This window comes from Oreochromis niloticus, linkage group LG4 (assembly GCF_001858045.2).
Source record: "Oreochromis niloticus isolate F11D_XX linkage group LG4, O_niloticus_UMD_NMBU, whole genome shotgun sequence".
Classification (NCBI taxonomy): domain Eukaryota; kingdom Metazoa; phylum Chordata; class Actinopteri; order Cichliformes; family Cichlidae; genus Oreochromis; species Oreochromis niloticus.
The window spans coordinates 18945028-18965693 of record NC_031969.2 but is presented as its reverse complement, the minus strand read 5'-3'; the positions used below and the strand labels follow the sequence as shown (position 1 = coordinate 18965693).

Below are 20666 nucleotides of genomic sequence, written 5' to 3'. Positions count from 1 at the left end.
CATTTCCCTGTTGGTAAACAATCATAATAATGACGACCTTGATGCCCACTTGACTGCGATGATGTCACAAAAGTCCCCAGGTGTGAGGAAAAAACCAAAACAAAAAACAGGTGGTCACTAAATAAAGGGTTAGTGTTGAAAGCCATGGAAATCGGTGATTCGGTGCGTTTTTCCACATAACTGTTAGTGTGGAAAATTATTTCCTGCCACGGAGAAGCAGCATATTCTTAAAAAGGATCCTTCAAAATGACTGGTAGTATTTATAATGTATTTACATCACTGTGGACCGTGTTTCTAGGTAATCGTGCACAGCGTATACAAGTCGGATTGCTTCTAATCACCTATTTAAGAAAATGCAAAAAAGCTTAAAAGTAGCTTAAAGTTGCTTTTTTGGTGTAATGGTGTGTGTCTGGTTCGAGTCATTTTCCAGTCGTGGAGGGTGTAATCTAAAACATGGGACACATTTGCTGTTGCAGTGTTCTGTCTCTACAGTTTTTTATTGCACTTTGATCAAAGTGCAATAAAAACCTGACTGGAGATCCCATGAGGAAGAGCATCTAAAGTTGAAATGTCACTTTCATGGATACTCAGCAGTCATTTTTTTTTAGGTACAACATGCTTGTACCATATTGGATCCCCTTTTGCTTTCATTCTTTGTCGCATAGATTCAAAAAGGTGTTGGAAACACTTTCATGTTGACTCAGTTGCTGCAGATTTGTCGGCTGCACATGCTTGACGAGAATCTGCCGTTTCGCCACATCCCAAAGGTGCTCTACTGAATTGAGATCTGATGACTGATGACATTTCAGTACATTGCATTTATTGTCATGTTCAAGATTATTTGAGCTTTGTGACATGGCACCACCACGCTGGTGGAAGCGGTCGTGGTCAGGAGTAATTTTCAGGTAATACTCAGGTGTGGCGTTTAAACGATGCTCAGCTGAAACTAAGGTGAAAGAGTGTACTAAGAAAATATCCCCCTCACCGTTACACCACCACCACCAGCAGGCCGAATCACCGATATAAAGCAGGATGAATCAAGGCTTTCTTGTTGTTTATATCAAACTCTGAGCCCACTATCAGAATAGTGCAGCAGAAACTGAGACTCAGACCAAGCAACAGTAACAAACTGTACCCTTCATATTTTTTGTTGACAGGAGTGGAACACGATGTAGTCGTCTGCTACAAGTTTCAACACGTTAGAGATGTTTTTCTGCAGCTTTTGCTGTAGCTTGAGTCTAATGAATGATTATTTCAGTCATTGCTCACTGGATATTTTCTCTTTTTCTCTGTAACTCTACATTTCTAAATGCACCGAGTTAATGCCATGTTATTGGCTGATTAGATATTTATGTTACTGAGCAGTTAATGAAGTTTAGTGAGTCAAATCTGCAATAACTGTACAATGCTATCACGTCAATATGGACCAAAATCTGTGAGGAATGTTTCCAGGATCTTGTTGAATCTATGACAAGAAGAAATAACGCAGCTCAGAAAAGGAGGTCCAGTATGGTACAAGCATGGTGTACCTAATGAAGTGGCCGGTAACTTTATATATTCTCCTGACTCCATTTGTCCGTTACTCCAAGTGATCAGCTGCTCCAGGGTAGAGCAGTGGACTCTCTCTGAGAGCAACGTTTGAACTTAAGAGGTTAAAATCTTTAGCGTCCAACATATCAGACAGGCTTCTTTGTTTCATGATTTGAGCTTTAATGAATATAACATAACATTTTTTCATTAAATCATACCGGACTCTTGCACACGACAGCTATTGAAACCGGCTTTCTGTTATATCCTATATCATTATACCCTGGAGGTTCAGCTACCAGGACCAGAGCGGTGTCCTGTGAAGTGAGATTAATGACTTACCGAGCTGTGTCGAGCTTAAAGCCAGAGTTTTCTGTGGCTCTCTTTTTACCTGGCTAAACCTTTTTACTGTGGATCTGGTTCTAATTGAATCTGATGATGTTTTCTCAAGCCTTCTGCTCAAGGAGTTCTCTTAACAAACAGATTTAGCAAAGCAGCAGGAGCCTTTTATCTGAAGTCCTTTGGCCTTTTACACAGTACTTACTCCTTTGCAGATGGACACGGCTTCTTTAGACATGGACTTGGGGTAGGACACGTTGTGCTCCATGATAGACTGGAAGAGCTCGTCCTCGTCTTCTCCGTCAAACGGCGGCTGAAGAGAACAGAAGCAGTGTCAGAGAGTTCAGACAAAAGATGATGATGATGATAATGAGGATGACGATTTGCAGCTTGTTATGTGGAAGACACTTAGGCGGCAACTTCGGCAGGTGAAGGTGATTCGCTGTGGTGTTAGGTGTGTTATGAGGCATCGCTATCTTTGTAAGCTGTTATTTTACTTACGGTTCCTGTGTGGTTCACTCCAGGTTACTCAAAGCAGTGACTCGTCTTATGAGCGGTAAACAAACAGCAAATCCTGGTATAACAGTTTATGTGATTGTTTCCAAGCATGACCCATGAAAACTAAGAAAAATGTCTTCCTCCAAACTGTTGCCTGGAAACTGGAAACCTTTTATTCACACCGTAAGTGTCTGAGCCAAGATAACTTGCGATTTCTTGTTCCAAGGACACACACTGGTTATAATAATAAGACGAAATATTGCTGTGCTTTGCTGCAGTCGCTTTTAATCTTCAATCAAAACCAAACTCTGTATTCACACAGATATTGTGAGGCTTCTCTCTGTTCTCTTTCATTTCTGAGCATTGGGAAGATAATTACTTGTCATTCCCCCTGTCTCTCTTTTTCTTCAACAAATTGCTCATCTTTCATTAATACAGCTGGAGCCACTTCAGCTAGCTGCTGTTTCCGTCATCAGTTAATCTGATTACTATGCTAGCCGATCTTAATTAATTTTCATCTAAAATGTCGGAATATAGAGAAGGAAAATGCCCCACAGTTTCCTGGAGATTGAAAGCACATCTCGAAATGTCTTTGCTTAAAGCAGAAGGTCAGTGGCGTAGTACAGGAGCTCAAAACTCACAGGTTACTGCAATGTGTGAAGTGAAGAAAGAAAGTGATAAGCTTTGTTGCTACTGGTTGGTTGAATGGCACAAACATGATGTACTTTCAGCAGCATTACATAATTATTGGGTGCAGGAAGTGTCAACTGGGCAAGTGAGCTTCTCTACCTACTCTAATACATTCTACCTTTTCGGGTCCCCAGAGACACAGTGTGAGTGGGTGTGGAAGTGCCTGGGAACAGTTCTCAAGACTAAAGGTGGCTTATAGCTTCTTTTCTCAAGCTCTTAAGGCACTTTTACTTATATAGCGCCAAATCACTAAAGCAGATGCTTCAAAGCACCTTATACTGCAAGGTAAATCTTTGTTACCTTACCCCAAAAAGTGGTTTCGGTCATTAAGCAAATGTGCTGTTTATAAGGTTGGGGAAACCTGCAGTCAGCTGAGACTGAAGAAGTCGCTTGGATTAGTGATGAAACGTTTCTCCCACTGAAGTCTTTGTTACCTTAAATTAATACGGAGAAAGCACCAACAATCCAATGACCCCCTATGAACAAGCACTTTGTGACAGTGGGAAGAAAAAATTCCCTTTTAACAGGAAGAAACCTCCGGCAGAACCAGGCTCAGGGAGGGTCAGCCATGTGTTCCATCCAAAGTTGAATGGATGCTATCTTTCCTAACAAGACCAGGTTTTCCAGGGGAACAGCCAATTAGACTTCAAGAAATCAGAGATCCAAATGACTGCAGGAAATGCTTTGACCGCAGGCTGCGCTTGAGTGGCAGCACATCTCAATCGTAACATCCCTCGTGGGGTCTTATCATCACTGCTAATCTAATATTAAAATGTGGGCTAGATCTGATTAACTTGCAACAGGTTTAAGCACAATTTTAAGAATACATCTGTAAGTAGAATTGGTGCACGAAAAACAGCACATTACCTGTCCTGCCAGCATCTCGTACAGAAGAACTCCGTAGGCCCACCAGTCCACTGATTTCCCATAAGGCTGGTATGCTATAATCTGAAAGTAATGAGAAAAGAAAATATATTCAAAAGGTGGAATAACTGTGAGGGCATGAAGCAACAACATCCCTGCTGTCAAAATCCTTTTCTAACCTGCCTTTATTCTGTCACTGCTGCTCGACTGTGCAGCAAAAGGTGATGACTGCAGTGTTGTACTGTATGCAACCAAAGGCAGACACAGTGAAAGTATCAGAGAAAAGTGAACAAGCAAATCAACCACCATTAAACACATTCAGCTATTCCGAGCTTCCATAACAAAAGCGTTTTCTCCTACCATCCAATTTGCCATCCCACAACTCCCTCCCACACACAGACTACACACGCGAAATGATAATCACGGAGACGCAAAAGCAACGCGCTAAAGCACAGCTGCACACAAACGCAGCAATTTATGCAGCTCCCAAAGTTATAATTTGTTTCTCGGCTTTCTTGGGAGATAAACCCACAGCCACGTGAGGTGCAAATGTTTACATCTTTCTCTGGATTCATTAAGTTAAGAAAAAAAAATACAGTTTAGCGTTAAAGCCAACGTCAATCTCAGTCAGTGTTCCTGCATATTTAAAGATTTAGAAAGTTATTAATATGTGGTGTTATTTTAGCAGCTGGAGTAGTAGTCAGGAAGTTTAAAAAAAAAAAAAGACGACGACTAAGAGTAAGGGTTTCCCTCACCTCCCACCTGGGAGATGCTCCCCTCTGAATCATTGCAGACAGATCATATGTATATGTGTATATGTGTGTATATATGCGTATGCATGCACATAATACTAAACAGATAATCACACATTTCATCACCCTGAGTGACTCATCTCCTCCTTTTACTCTTAACTCTATTTCTGTTCCTTTTATTAGTGATCTGAAGTCTTTCTCTTTCTGAGCATCCACCCACAAATGATATTTTCTTTGAGCATCTGATTTCACAGCAAGTTTTGCATGAGCCTCAGAGCAGCTCTGGTGCTCCTTGTTGTGATGAGTGTGAGTGGTGCTCTTAAGCTAAAAAAAAAAAATCACAGATCACTTAAACGACTCTCACAGGCTTGAGAGATGTCTTGATATCCAAGAAACTTCAAACCATAACGGTGCATGTTGCACATCTTTCTGTTCATTTATTCACACTATTTAAAAAGCCATGGTTTCAATCTTTCACTATAATTCACTTAATTCAGTTCTGTTGGATTCCACCATTCGGTATTTTTTATGCACCCTTGAAAGACTTCCAAGGTCTGTTTTTAGAAAAATGAACATTTGAAATGTTTATATGAGCTAAATTTATATATTGTAAAGTTTTTATGGATTCTTTTTAAACTGCTATCTTACTAGTATGGTTATATTAAGTTATCGGTGCTAATTGTTTTATTTGTTATCATAGGGAGCTTTTATTTCATTAATTTGCATATACACAGGTAGAATAATGAAACTCATTCTCCAACTAGCTTGGTTTCACACTGTCCACAGAAACATTGACTTAAAGCAGCTTGCATGGCTTTATAGCTACTCTGTTTCAAAGTAGGCCTATAGTGCAGTACGCATGGTAAAAGATATCCCCCCCCCTTCATCTAACTACTGTTCTCTTTTTTCAAAGTAAAAATACAAATTAAAACATTAAAAATCTTATTTTTAGTTCTAGAATTTCAGTCACTGTAATGAAAATGCAAAGTTAAAGTACTGGACAATCAGAAAGACAGACAAAACTCCATTACAATCAGTATTAAATAATTACGGAAGTCCCAAAATAAACTGCACTATTGCAATGTCACCTTTGTTTTGTTACTCTCACTGTAATCCCTTGGGGGGTTTTTTTTAAGTTGCAGACATCTCACCTCCGGTGCGATGTAGTCTGGGGTGCCGCAGAAAGTGCGCGTGTTCATTCCTTCGTACATGTTTTCCTTACACATGCCAAAGTCTGCTATCTTGATGTGGCCCTCGTAGTCCAGCATCACGTTGTCGAGCTTCAGATCCCTGCAGCAGAGGCGGCATTTGTGTGAGTGCATTTGTGACTCCTTTAACACTTCTTACGTGCGGCTAAGCCGATATTTCTGCCGTCTCTGAGCAGTTTATCTGCCTGCGGCGTACATCATACACGGAGTAATAAGCAGTAATTTCTAGGCCTGAAATTATTTTCCCATCAGCCTTTTATCTTTATGCCGTCGTTGCTCTTACAATTCAGCCCGCATCTCTGCTTGTGTTTTATGTCTCGATTCTTCATTTTCCTCCCCACCCCTCGGCCACCGCTTCTGGCGGTTACGTCTGTCACATACTAGACTCTGTATGTCAAGCAGAGCGCTACTCGCATATGAAGAATGAATGTGAACATTTGGCTGGAGTACTGAAAAGGAGCGGGGTGACCTTGGTCTCCTTCAATCACTTTTCTTTTAGATTTGAGTGATCAGTATGGATGTAACACTGTGGCTTAGGGAAAGACAGACGATCAAGGCGTAGCTACATGTCCGTTTTAATCTCTTTGTTTAGGGGCTCAAGAGAGAGAGCAAGTCATCTACTAACAGGAAGGTCAATGATTAAATCCTCGGCTCCTTCCTGAATATCACTGGGAAGACAGTGAACCCCAGGTTGGGCCCAGTGAGTCAATCGTCTGTACGAATGTGTGTCTGAATGGGCGATTGAGGCTTGCAGTAAAAAAAAGTGCTCGAGTGTTAAAATTAAATGCAGTTAGTGATGAAACATCATGACAACCATCAACATCTGTCACCCACCTGTAGATGATTCCCTTTCGGTGCAAGAAAAACAAACCGACAGCAATCTCTGCGGCATAAAACCTGCAAAATTGAAAAACAGACATAATATACGAGCCATAAAATAGGCTGTATATCTTCCAAAAGAAAACTGTCTGGGAATATATTAAAGCAATACACAAGGTTCCCTTTCCCTAAAGAATAATAAATTACAAATCATGGGGTGACCTGACACTTTGAGCAAGCCAGAGTGTGTCACAGAGGGAAAATGCACCAAATAAAAACTTTGTAATGCGTCTTTTCAGCAGACGGTGCTTCGTGTTGTAGATTGTGATTTTTTTGTTTTGCGTTTTTTTGGGGGGGCTCTGTTCTGCGAGCAGGCTGTTATATTCCTTGACACCTATTTGACAAGTCTGCTCTGATGGACAGAATGAAAGAGTTGAAATTACAGAGAAGTGCTTCCTGTGAGGGGCGTAGACAGTACGACAGGCAGCAGTGTGGAGACCACAGATCATGGAGTGTCAATGAAATCCAGCGACAGCAGAGGCAAGCAAAATAACTATTAACCACTTGAAGTGGGGGAGTTAAACTCATCTCAGCTACGACACGGGTGAAGAATGAAGCATCGCGTTGATTGACGTATAGTGGAAATACCCACGCAACTGAACCAACCGTCAGGTGCAAAGCAGTGTGTAACCAGGTAGACCGGCTTTAGTCACACTCATATTGTGACAGGAAAGGTGAATGAATGAAAGCTAGTAGTGCTTTTTTCCCCTTGTTGCATAGGGGAAAGCAGGAATGCACTGATCCAGCTTTTTCAGTTACAATCTGATTTGATATCTGCTGACACCGAGTCTTCTTCACCTTTTAGGCGTCGGTACAACCGATCAGCTGCCTCCATCTCACCGTATCCCCAGCATCCTCCGCGCAACAACCCTCTGCATGTCCTCCTTCACTCCATTCATCAGTCTTCTCTGTTGTCTTCCTCTTTTCCTCATGCCTGGCAGCTTTATCTTCAACATCCTTTGTCCTGTATATCCACTATCCCTCCTCTGCACATTTGCAAACCTTCTCAGCCTCGCCTCTCTAACCAAACTTCTGTTGCTCTGATCGTTCTGATATACTCATTCCTAATCCTGATCACCCTTGACGAAAATCTTATTAAGTACCGATCCCAAAATTGAATTAATAAGCCCTAGTCCCCATTGTGAGGAACAGAACGGGAATTACTTTTAAATGTTAAAGGCAGCATTGGGTCCAACTTAAACACGGCCAGAGTTCAGAAAATAAACAGCTGCAAATAAAAAAAAGTAGGAAGAGAAATTCACTGAACTGGTTTTGTGTTAGCAAGACGACGACAGACAAGGCAATCAAAATACATGGAGCCATGCAAATAAAAGCTAATGCAAGAGGATGCGCTTTCCCAAGGTGGCCACAATAGCTTGTTTTTCAGCCAAAATAAGCTATTTCTCTTAAGTTCTCTACAAGTGTTTCCTGTTTACTTTTCTTACTCAAGAAATAAGCTGCCTGTGTAGGTGATACTGTATGTCCAAGCTTGTCCTCACTCATCTCCCTCCATGCTACATTACATCATTGAACTGAATTGGATAGATAGGGCCATACATCAGCTTAGAGTCACCAGTACAAATACCAGAATGGTTTATGCTGAATACACCACTGGCCCATGAGCTGCACTGAGACTCTCTGTTTTCAGCCTTTTATTTAGCATAATCATATTGTTATATTTAAAATATAACATATCTAAGAATCACCTAAAAATCAAGTGATTTCAATATGATTTTCCTCTTAATTTGACACTCATTTTGTCATTATGTACCAAGTTAAAAGGAATACTATAGTTCACACATTACTCTACTATAGTACTGGGGCATCATTACTGTAAGTATGTGTACTTTTAAATAACTTGCTGTGACTGTAAAACATGTAAGCTGCAGGATATCAACATGCAACATATCAACATCCTTACACAGCCTGTGGCTCCTTAAACTTGCCCATACGCTGGATATGATACATGAGGTCTCCTCCGTTAATGTACTCCATCACAAAGTACAACCGATCCTACACACACACAAAAAGAAGAAGACAGAAAAGAATTAGTTATTGTCCAAGATTACATAAAGATAAACACCTCGCACTGAAAGAGCTTCAGAAAACTGTGAATCTGATGCAGATATAATATTCATTGTCTAAAAGTCTACAGCCATATATCTTAGAGTTACAGTATAATTCAGACTGAATACATTCTTCTATTAAAGCCTGCTGTACAGATTATAGATCTATATTATAGGACACAAAGGTTTGATCATTAAATATAATTTTATTTAAGGACTCCTTGAGTCACCCCGTCTACGCAGAGTTGACGTCATACAGGAGGACTTTGTATTCAAAGGGTGGTCTCAGTTCAGTTTCAATTTTCTCTGCAGGAGCGCCGTTCAAATAAATGTAAGTAGGAAAAAGCAAATATAGACGTAATGATAGACACACACAATAGGACACACAGATTGAGCGCTAAGTAACGGCTCCCTTTGTAAATTAAACTGATATTTTTGGAAGTATGATTGAAAACTGTGACGTCAGCAGGGGCTGAAGTTTCTACACACCACTGTCTGGAAGCAGGAGTGGAGCTGCGTGAGGAAGGGCGGTTTGTCTCTCAGGGCCAAGACTCTCTTCTCCACCATCGTACATTCGACGTCGTCGTCCTGGATCACGACGTCTTTCTTCAGGATCTTTATAGCGTACAGCTCCTCCGTCGACTTCATCTCAGCCAGCATCACCTGCGTCGGGGGGGAGACGCCAAGAGCCGAAGCCACCATAAGACGATGAGATAGAAAAATCAACCAAATGAAAACCACAGGAGCATCTATTTTCTCTCACCTTGCCGAAGCTGCCCTTCCCGAGCAGAGCTAGGAAGTTGAAGTCATTGAGTCGGACCCGGTCCATGTTCCCTGACGGGAAGCTGAACCGCCGGTGGTCTGACGGTGTGATCACTTTCTTACCGTGACCCAGCTTTGCTTTCTGCAGAGACAGACGTGTGTTAGGATACAGACTGCATTCACTCACATGCCAAATAGAGTCAAATTAGATTTTGAGCGTGAATAAGGTTTGCACATTTTTGTTCTGTGCTTCAGATTTTGTTTTTGCTTGTCAATAACTGTAAGCATGATCCCAGCAAAGTTAAAGAAAAGGACTTAATCACCACCACCTTAATTTGTGACAGTCAGGAGGATGAAGGAAGTATACATGCCACCCGTTGCTGTTGTTTTCCAGTTTATGATAAGATATAAAAATCAGAAAACCATACTGTAACAACTCACAATGCAATACCAACAAAAACATGTCAAAATGTGATAAAAATATCTTTCTGAATGGTTAAAAATGCAACAAATTCCAATAAATTATGGATAACGTGACAGTTCTTTACATGAAACATGTAACATGTTTACACCTCATTTAAGGTTACGTTTTATAAATGGAGTTTTCATGATTTGTTACATTTTCAATCTCTCTGGAGATATTTTAAAGTGTTTCGCATGCTGACAATCACATTATAATGCACGGCAGTTGCTTCTGTAATTGTTAGTTATTACATTGTGATATCGTTACAAAGAGCAATGACAGACACATGCATCCATACAAAAAAAGAAAAGAAAAACAGGTTTGCTGCATAATCACAAGAAAATATAAAGTCAAGCTTGTTTAATCCTTCTAGAGCCGAAAGTAATCAGCGCCAAATTTTTTTATGGCACTCGTGGCAGTTTCTTTGTTATATTCAAACATCCTCAGTTATTCAGCGAGACTTCACTACTGGTGCATTTTGGGAAACTGTCTGGTGGACAGTCAGCGGGGGTTGCCAGTGTTGTGAGGATCCCTGTTGTTATAATCACTGCTCTGCTGAGCATCTCTGAACAAAAAAAAAAAGGGCAATTAGGACCCTGCCAGCTCCCATCACGGGTCCAGCGGTTGTCTGTTTCTGTCAGATTGAGCACAAAAAAAACAACAACAAAAAAAACCATACAACCAGTGTGAGCCACGAGAGCCGTTTCCAGGACAACCATTTCTCTACTCTTTACTAAATGTGACGGTATACTTCACATAATACTTATCACATATTTATTGGACTCGTGTCAAGTGGCTCTACACGTACATCTGGTTAGGTCAGTTAGCAGCTGATTATTCTAAACATTAAGTAGGTATGTCAGTCAACAACCAGGGCGGGATGAGTGGTTTTCATTTTGACCCTGAGTGCCGCCCGATCCACTAATTCACTGCGGTTAATGAATTTCACCTGACAGTCCAAGTGTAATTGAGGTGGAGAGGAGACAGCTGTGATGAAAATGAACTGACCAGATATTTGCAGGAGTATGCAAAAGCGCTGGAGACAGAAAAATATAAACATACAGTGGTTAACGGTCAGCGTGACCACACTCAAGGTCCCCTGGGGGGTAACTCGACAGCTGAGGTCAGCTCACAGCAGCTCACAGTGCAGGCCAGAGTACAGGCCATATTTATTTGGGGTTAAAATTTCCCTTTAATGCAATTTTCGGTGTTACAGGCCTAAAAAAATGTGGAAACATAAAAATATGACATAAAAATTATGCTTTTGTTTTGAAATTGGACACAAAATTGTTTTATGTTGCTAGGTAGATCTGACATGCCGCATTGCTGCTGCTCTTTTTGTTAAATAGTAACACATTTGAATAAGATGGTAAACACTAGGTTGTGCTGTTGGTTGCAACTGAACAAGTTCAGCTTCCACCGCTTGCTCCACTGATACCCTTACCTTGGAGGGACACCTAGTGGTCATTCCTCAAACACAAAACTGCACCTATCTAACATGGACCAGCTGCTGGTATATAGCGTATAAAAGGAAACCGGCACGTCTCCAACACAAGCACTCACAAAATATCAACACAAAGATGCTGTGGCCACACAAAAGTTAGGCAAACCGTTACAAAGCAGCCACTCACTGGTCTTTTAATAAATCTAACACTGCCACTGTGTGGAAGGATCTGGCATGTGTGAGTGTTCATCAATGCCTCCTATTTTAACATTTAGTCTCTTGACCAATGGGAAGTACACTGATAATAAAACTAATTGGAAAGTCTGCCTTCAGGGTTTATGCCAGTATCTTTTAAAAAAAGACTTAAGAAAACATCATGACTTGACCTTAAAGGTGTTAATCTTGTCTTAAAGAGCCTCTCAGTAAGCTTCTCTGTGCTCCACAAGTTTACAACAGAGGGACAGACAATGCTGTCTGCTGTATGTGTGTTAGAAGATATGAAGGACATAAGCTAAAGATTTTACGCGCGGCATTTTTATAATCATAATGAAACTGTTAAAGATACAGACTAAAAAAACAAAAACAGAGTTTAAGTCATTCGCCTCATTTGTTCTTTTATTTTTCATGTTGCTTTGATGTTTTTGAACCTCCTGCATGAAAGATGAAGACGCTGCAGTCAGTTAGGAGCACTTTCTGTAGTTCAGATGATTTTTTTTTTCTTCTGAGTCATTCTTAAAGTAACTGTGGCGTACTGATAATTCTATATACAGCTAATGGCATGTTTTAGCAGTGTAAGTTACACAGATCAAGCAGATACTTACTAACATAGTGCTCTGTCTACTTTTGCCTTTGCCTTGTGTCCTGTGTTAAGTTTTACAAAGAAACAGAAAACAACTGGAAACAATAGGCTTTGCTGATTAAAACCGCCCAGTAGATCACTGGCACCAATCATTCCAGTATTACAGATATTGGCGAGCTGTCTGCACAAAGCCCGCAAGTCATACAGAAGCATCTGCTGCTGCTACCAGACTTCAGAGCAGTTTCTTTCCTCAAGCTTCTGAGGCTGCTGAATCCATCCTCTCAAGTTCAACATGAAAAATGCCTTCTGTTTTTAAAATTATTCATTCTTTCTTTTATTTATTGATTTATTTGTCAAGTGGCACGAAGGTTCTACATCTATAATTTTGATGTAAAACCCTGGCAGGAATTCATCTCTCGTCTTGAATATATTTGTGCACAAAACAAGGATTGTGGATTTTGTCCTTGACACTGGGATGAAAAAAGGGGGGATGCGTTAATGGCTGGTGTCAGCGGGTGGAGGAGTGATTACTGCAAGCAGAACACTTCCTTTTTTTCCACTGCTTGTACCTGACTATTGCTTTAACACAGGCTTGAAAAATTGCGAGCCACTCCTCTGCAGCCATTTGCAAGTGCTGCAAATATCAGACTTTTCTGATGTGACCTTCAATGCAGACACACCAGGAGTTGTGAAAACCTCAAAATGTGTCATTCATTCATCGTAATGTGTGGTTCGTTTTACTTTATGCTTACATGTGATTATGAGCCTGAGACAAGGAGAGAGTGTAAGAGTGCCCGAGAGGAGTTAGAGAAAGAAGACAAATTATTACAAAGGGTCCGTAACAGCAAGCAAATTGGGCTGATTCAACTGTGTGCTGTTGAAAGCCGTTGTTAGTAAATCAGATTGATTTGTGGAATCCCAGCAGAGATTCACAAACAATCCTAATTCGGTAAGTAAATTAAGTGCGAGGCAAGCTACAAGTGAGAGAAAAAAAAATTAGATGAAGCAGGCAGGGGAGCTACCTTCAGATAGTGGATATTTAACTGGCAGTCCTAGAAGAAAGGAGAAACTCAAAGGTTAGCCGGTGTGTGCCAGCGTGTGGACAGAGACAAGAGAAGACATTATTCTGATCACTTGTAATCCGCGTCCGTGAACTCTAAAATCGTAATTGGCCCGGAGAACAGAGAGATTCCTGCTCTGTCACATCTGTCGCATCCCGCCTTAGTTTCCACGGCAACCGCACAGTCGTGCATAGACGCGAGCCTCGGAGGAAAGTCGAGGTCAGCGTCGTACGGCGTGGAGAGAAAAGAAGTGAAAAAATTAAAAACAAAGCAGAGAGAGTCGGCGCCTTGAGGACTTGCTGTGAGTTTACACAGAGTATTAAACCTCCGCCTGCACACACGCAGGACTAGACTTTAATAAAACGCCTCTCGCTCTCTGCCGTCTCCGTTTTCCCTTTTTTTTTAAAAAATCTCTTGCAGTTTTGCACCTGTTTTCATTGCACTGTTCAATATAGCAGCCACCTTAATAATATGGACATAAAGAGGTCGTGAGTTTTATTTAAGGCTGCATGCTGTAAGGTGTTAAAATAATGAACGACCTGCAGTCGACGGCGAGGCCACTAGAGAGCAAACGTTAGCTGTAAAGCATGCTTCCACTGACTTGATTAAAAGGACTGTGCTGGGGCTTCTGCATGCTTATTTCACTTGGCACAAAACATGTAAATTCGAAACATTTTCAAAGCCTTTAGTCGTGTTTTTAAATGACTATGCAGTCATCATTTCAGTTTTGAATATATTATAACAGTGATGTGAAATCAAATAAGTTTAAACATCTTAGTGCGCCTAGAAGCACAACTGAGGGAGAAACCCAGACGAAAAACATGATTTTCAATAAAAAAAACATCAAATTTTAGACATCAAGGACTCTTTGACACAGTGTATAAGGGTTTCTTGGGATTTTTCAGGTTTCAGTCGAATGTTAACATAATAATAAAACTAAAATAGTTTTTTTTTTTTCAAACATCTTGAACGTTAATGTTTTAAATCTCTGCTGCTGCAAACAGCTTATGCTCGAGTCCACTGAGGCCAGGGAAGTGTAGCCTCAAAGCTTACCTTTCCAATTCAACAACAAAGCTACCCTCGAGTCAGAGTACACCCTCTAAGCAAACCCAGCGGTCCACATGGGATTGGGGCACTTCATGTGCACAAACTTCCAGTTTAAACCTCTAAGTGAGTTTTTTTCAATACACACAACCGTTGTCATGCATATTTTATAAATTCTCCTACAGATTTTCTTCTAAAGTAAAACTACCTGTGCCTATGTAATTGCACTTATTGTATTTCTTGCCTTTTATTTGAAGCCGATTTTCATTTACGATTTTCATAGACTTGTTGAATAGCAGCTTCGGCAGTGAGCAACAGCGTGAGAGAGATAAATTATTATCTGCTGCTGCACTTCCCACATATGGGTCTCTGGGATTTGCATCCTTCGTTGTCCGCTCTGTCTGCTCTTCTGCGCGGTCTCATTTGTGCCGTTTGCACCTTCTTGTTTCAGCTCGCCGAGCTTGTAATGCACTGTATACACAACTGTAATTTAAAAAACAAGAGCGCTCATTTGGATGCCAGGAGAAAACGATCTCCCTCTCAGGCGCGCAGGGTGAAAAGCACAAGTAGGAACGGGATGAGGTTACCATGGTGACAGGGACACACATTTTGTTAAAATGAGTGCGTACAAGTACAATAGACACGTATGACAAAGGAAATCTACTTATGCCTTTATTAGAGTTAGCAATTGCGCTGCTCCTCACCTCAAACTTCTGTCGGAGCTCAAGGTTGACATCATCCACCTCGGGAATGGGAACGTTGTAGTACTCTCCCTCTTCCTGGTTCAGCAACTTGTACCTGACAGTAAAGAAAGCAGAGAAATGTTTGTTGAAATGTGCAAAAACTGAGTGCATTTATTATTCAGTTTTCAAAACACATCATGATCTTCATTCAACAGAGTACCTGTTTTTAGATGAAGCTGTTTGCAGACCTGTTCTGTGAGCAGTAAACACTTAGTCACGTGAAAAAGGTTTCCACAGGACTTTATGTCATCCTGTGGAAAACTAAGTACGCCCTTACTGCTTAATTAAGTGGGTAAGCAGCAGCCAGGGGCGGCTAATCAAATGCACTTGATTAACTGATTATCAGTAAGTGTGAGGTGGCTCTATAAAAGTAGAATATTTGGGACTTTGCTGATCCGAAACATTCAGGTGTGTGTTAACACAATGCTATAATCTTCCGAGGGCCGGACGTCCCTACAATTTCACTCCAAGGTCAGACTGCAATGCTCACAGAAACTGCAAAAATCCATAAACCAACATTTTAGACTCCACAGGCCTCAGTTACATCATGTTACATATCATAGTTTAGTATGCAAAGCTGCATTTAAACAAATGCAGCTTTGCAGTAATGGAAGGGTTATGATTTGGGCTTGTGGGCAGCCACAGGATATGAGGGCCACTGTATACCAAAGTATTCTAGAGGCAAATGTAAGGTAATCTGCATGACAGCTAAAGCTTGGCCAATGGGAATTTGAGCCCCAGCACAGCAGCAAATCTACAACAGAATGGCTTAAAAAGCAAATAATTAAGTGCTGCAATGACCCAGTCGAAGTCTAGACCTCAACTTGATTTAAGTGTGATGGGACCTTAAGAGTGTGTGCATAAATGTCCCCAAACCTCAATGAATAGAAGCAACGTTAAGAGTAAAGAGTGGGAAGACCAGCGGGCCAAAATTCCTCCTTATTGACGTAAGAGAATGACAAAGTCACACAGAAAACTGTTACTACAACTTATTACTGCTAAAGGATGTATTTAGTTCTCACAGGACCGCAGAGTCCTCCTCTACTTCCAGTATAGACATCTTCCAGCCACTTGTCTAACAACCTGTAATAACCAGTGAAAAAAAATAGCTGCACGCACACATGCATACAGTACGCCTAAAAATGTTTTGGTCCGGTGTCTCGGAAACTACTGCAGGCATTTCCCAGAGCTTATAACTGTGCTCACAGCAGCAGTCAATCAGACTTGGTTTAGGCTAAGTCGCTGCAGGTATGCTAACATGGTTTATGGAAGAGTCATTTTAACAGGTCTGTGAGTGTGTGTTTATCAGCCTGAGACAAAGCAGCCAGACAAAGACGGACAGGCGAGGAAATGAGTCTAGTAGGTGAAGTTTGTCAGCGTGAGTGGACCTGGCTGCAGATGGCATTTCCGTCTGTTTTATGCACACCCTGCAGCCGTTTTGTTGTGGTCAGTGTCATGACGACTTTTTAAGTTGGCAACCTGCGATGACAAATAAGCTCTATATTAAAAATAAAGCAGATGATCTATAATATGAAGTTTAAAACTAGCTTCCATTGCTGTCTAAGTTTTTGTAAATATGACTTTCCAGTGTTACCGGCACTGAAAGAATTTAAAGCTTGTGATTGTTTATATAAACACAAAGAGACACACGTACCAAACTGTATTTTGACTCTTATAAAACAGCGCGGACAAAAGCCAACTAAAAATGTTCACATTGATCATCCTCCTATTCAGCTCTCTGAACGCCCACAATCAAGCACAAACAATCAATGCATGAATGATGCCTGAAAATGAGGCTACTGGACAGTAGTTCTTCCATTCATGCAGTCCAACAGTATAACAGCATGGTGCACACACATAACTGCAGAACTTCCCACAATTGTCACAATTATAAGTGGCATCCTCTAACCTGGGATATCATTGGAAATTTCAAGTGCCATTGATAAATACAATTTATTCATTTGATGTTTGTAATTGTAAATTTGGCCCACACATAATTAGGAACATAATGAAGGTATGTAGTGTGTGTGTGTGTCACTGGGTTTATTTCCAGACTGTAAATGTATTTGATGTTCACACATGAAACACTAACTTAACACTAACTCGGTTTCAAATAATTAGTTCACTATTAGTTTAAAGTGTGAATTACTGAACTGTTTGATGTAAATTCTACTTTTTTTTACTGACTGATAGAACAACCATCAAATAAAGCTTCTTTATCCACATTTTTAATTGTTGAAATGCATGAGTGAGGTGTATGAGAGTCAGAAACATAACTGACCATCCAACTGTAGGAGCTTTGATGAGCTCAGACACTCCAAACGACATGGACCCCATGAAGTCATTCCGAGTGGTTCGGTCCCAGTCCCACACCTCGATGGACAGACGACGGTCCTTGTCTGATGCTTTCAGCTTACTGAGCACATATACACAACGCGGGAGGGAAAGTAACACAGTGATGTCATGCTTAATATTCCCCTCATTTAATGAAAGTATGATAAAACTGTCATTTAAGGAAACACACACATACACAAACTTTGTCACTTACAAGGTGAAGGACTCGTTCCAGCAGGGGTTGAGAGAGGAACGGATGGTCCTGGTCTTCTGTTTGGTTTCATTCTTTGGATCCGGGATGAGCTTGAGTTTAACATATGGGTCTGATAAACCATTTGGATCCATTGGAATCAGGTTCCTGGCTTCTCCAACTAGAAGAAATACGACACACAGAAAATATAGTAAGACTTGATGATACAGCCCATGACTTAGGCTGTAATTCCACTGCAATTAAATTGAATTAAATGCATTTAATTTTGAAATTACAAAGTAATTATATTTAAAGAAGCACACTAGAATAAGGAGGTAACAAGTCAGGTTTTTACAGGAAACAAAAAAATAATTAGGCTGTAAGTAAATCTAAGAAGTGTGTTATTTAAATGCTGTATAATTTCCTGTTAATTCAATGGAAAAACTAAAATTTTTCCTCATCTTAGATCATAAGTACGCTGTACTTTTTGGGAGTGGGCCATTCTACGGAGTGGCTTACCCTTGTCTGACTTCTGGGTATTTTACAGGAGAGAAGACACATTATACATATAAGTAGTAAGTAATTATATAAAACAGGACAAATTAATAATACAAAGTCAAACAGAATGAACATTAAATCCACTCTGTATATACATTCAGGACACGCCCAGAAAAGTACAGCGGAGGAATATTGTTTAGAAATATTACCTGTAATTATGCAGTATTTAAAATTATTGATGTATTACTTTCAGTTTTTTTACCGCATAATTATTCTGTTGTTTCCTGTAAAAAGCTGACTTGTTACCGCCATAATCTGCCTTTATTTTTGTAAGTAGTTAGATCGTAATTTCAAAATAAATCCATTAAACTTTCATTTAATTACAGGGGAATTATGCCGTTAGGCCATATTATAAAGAGTTACCAAAAATATAAGCACATACGTTTGAGTATTTGGCACCCACCTCCCAGCTAAACGCAAAGACTCTGTGACTTCGCACTGACTCAGGGGTTAAAAGGCGCACAGATGGGAGAACGTAGATGAAGTGTTGATGAGCGGGATGGATAGAAAAAAAGAGGGGTGAGTCACTGCAAGTCACTCCATGGCTGAACAGCCAACAGGAACGATCTGACCTTCACTCAGAAGCGAATTATCTGTTTGTACTCTACTGTATATATGGGCTTCTTCTTTAGATAGACAGGCAGATGGCTGATCAAGTCAGGCACCACATATGTTCATAACAGGTGCTGCAAGGCAAAGCATACTGTCAAAATTCACTTAAGTTGAAGTGTGAAAAAACACCAACAGGAGTGTAACGCTGGTGGGTGTTAGGGCGCACGCACACGTAAATCAAAGAAAGAAAAAAAACAGAAGCGTAGTGCTCGCCCAAAAGTCACATTTTCTGTTGCAAAACGAGCAAAAGAGAAAAGTGAAAGCAAAAGAGGTGAAAACACGTCTTTGTGTTGTTTCTTACACATGTGAGCAGATATTGTGAACACATGAAAAATGATCAAATAAAAACAAGTGATAACAGCAACAGGAGCAGGGGGATGAGATGGCATGAGAGGGCCACCATCACCATGGCGACAACATCTACTGTTAAATGGCCACTCCCTCATATATGATGTAATGTATAACAGGGATCAAACAGAAGCAAGCAGGGAAGGAAGGACAAAGTCTACTTTAAACAACAGCCCACTAAATGTAAATCAGAGATTTTGAAATGACAAAACTCTTAACAGATGGAAAGCAGAAACAGGATCCCACTGATCCTGTAAAATAATGTTTTTCAGCTCCACTCTCCCCACTCTGTATATTTAAATGCAATCAGACACACTGCAGGATAAAGCAGCCCTGGAAAAACAACAAAAGAACAACTTATTCGTTCTAGTTCCACCGGTGGATTTCACATTTGTGGATGTGAAAAAGTAAAAAAAAATAAACAAAAAATAAATAAATATGATCGCATATGCATTAGACCCGTAGGAGCTGCTCAGCCATACAAACCCAAGCCGTGAAGCGCCCATGAAGCACTGCGTCTGTGCTGATGTTAATGCCAGAGGAGGTTTTGAACTCCTCAGTTACTGAGTGCTGGTGCCTTTTTATGGACTATGCGCCTCAGCACTCAGCAAGCCCGCTGTGTAACTGTATGTGGCCTGTCACTTTGTGGCTGAGTTCCTAAATGCCTCCACTTTGCAATAATACCAGTTAGAACTGATCGGGAAATATCTAGGAGGGAAGAAGAATAGAGATCTCTGATGTTGTGCCTTCAGCCCCTGGTACTCCTTTCTGATCTTGCTGTTCTCTGGGACTGTCACAACCCAGGGACTCCTCTTCAGCCTCCACTATGTCTGCTTGTTGGCCAGCAGCTGCTTCTCTGTCTGGAAGTTGAATTCCCACAGGACTTTAGCCTTAGTGTTGTTCTCAACCACCTCTGGCAGTCAGGACTTGGGAACTTCTAATTCATGTGCAGCACAGAGATTCGTCTACACAATCCCAGCCCCAGCTTGCATGTCACATCCTGCTACTGTCTGCTGGGGCACCTCCAGCCTTTATGGAGCTGGAGCTTGGGGCCTGTTCTTGTGCTGATCAGAGCGTGTGTGCTGTCCTTTAGGCTGACCATTTCTTCATATCAGTCACATCCTCAACCACTCAGTGGTACATCCCATGGAGGGACTTGGTTATCCATGGCTCACAAGCCAGGAGCTTAGAGTTAACCATATATATATACTGTATGTATCTACACATATTATATATATTAATTTACCCTCTTCCAGTTACATCCAAGCTAAAATTGTTCCTTTTATGTTTCATGACTTCCGACCTCTGGCCTCGCCCATTTGGTATGGAACATAACCAGTCAGGCAAAATGAATTCTTCCAAAATAAAGAAGAATAATGTGAACTAACAAAAACACAATGTAGAAAAAAACAAATCATTAAACACAATGGTAAATACAGTACATTCTATCAATGAGTATCAGTCATGTTGCATTTCTTATCAACT

The 20666-nt window shown here is 40.7% G+C and overlaps 1 protein-coding gene across 2 annotated transcripts in view; it reads right to left on the bottom strand.

Moving 5' to 3' along the window:
* prkcab (protein kinase C, alpha, b) overlaps positions 1-20666 on the bottom strand; it is a 118879-nt gene that overhangs the window by 5556 nt on the left and 92657 nt on the right. Inside the window, exons 6-16 of one of the 2 annotated variants that reach the window (XM_005461073.4) lie at positions 17688-17844; positions 17421-17555; positions 15101-15194; positions 13314-13343; positions 9587-9727; positions 9313-9486; positions 8679-8770; positions 6713-6775; positions 5822-5960; positions 3922-4002; positions 2072-2179 (exon numbers count right to left, since the gene is read on the bottom strand). In XM_005461073.4, coding sequence (XP_005461130.1) covers positions 2072-2179; positions 3922-4002; positions 5822-5960; positions 6713-6775; positions 8679-8770; positions 9313-9486; positions 9587-9727; positions 13314-13343; positions 15101-15194; positions 17421-17555; positions 17688-17844 — 1214 coding nt within the window. The remainder of the gene's footprint in view (positions 1-2071; positions 2180-3921; positions 4003-5821; positions 5961-6712; positions 6776-8678; positions 8771-9312; positions 9487-9586; positions 9728-13313; positions 13344-15100; positions 15195-17420; positions 17556-17687; positions 17845-20666) is intronic. The other variant, XM_003456365.5, reaches the window with a different exon arrangement.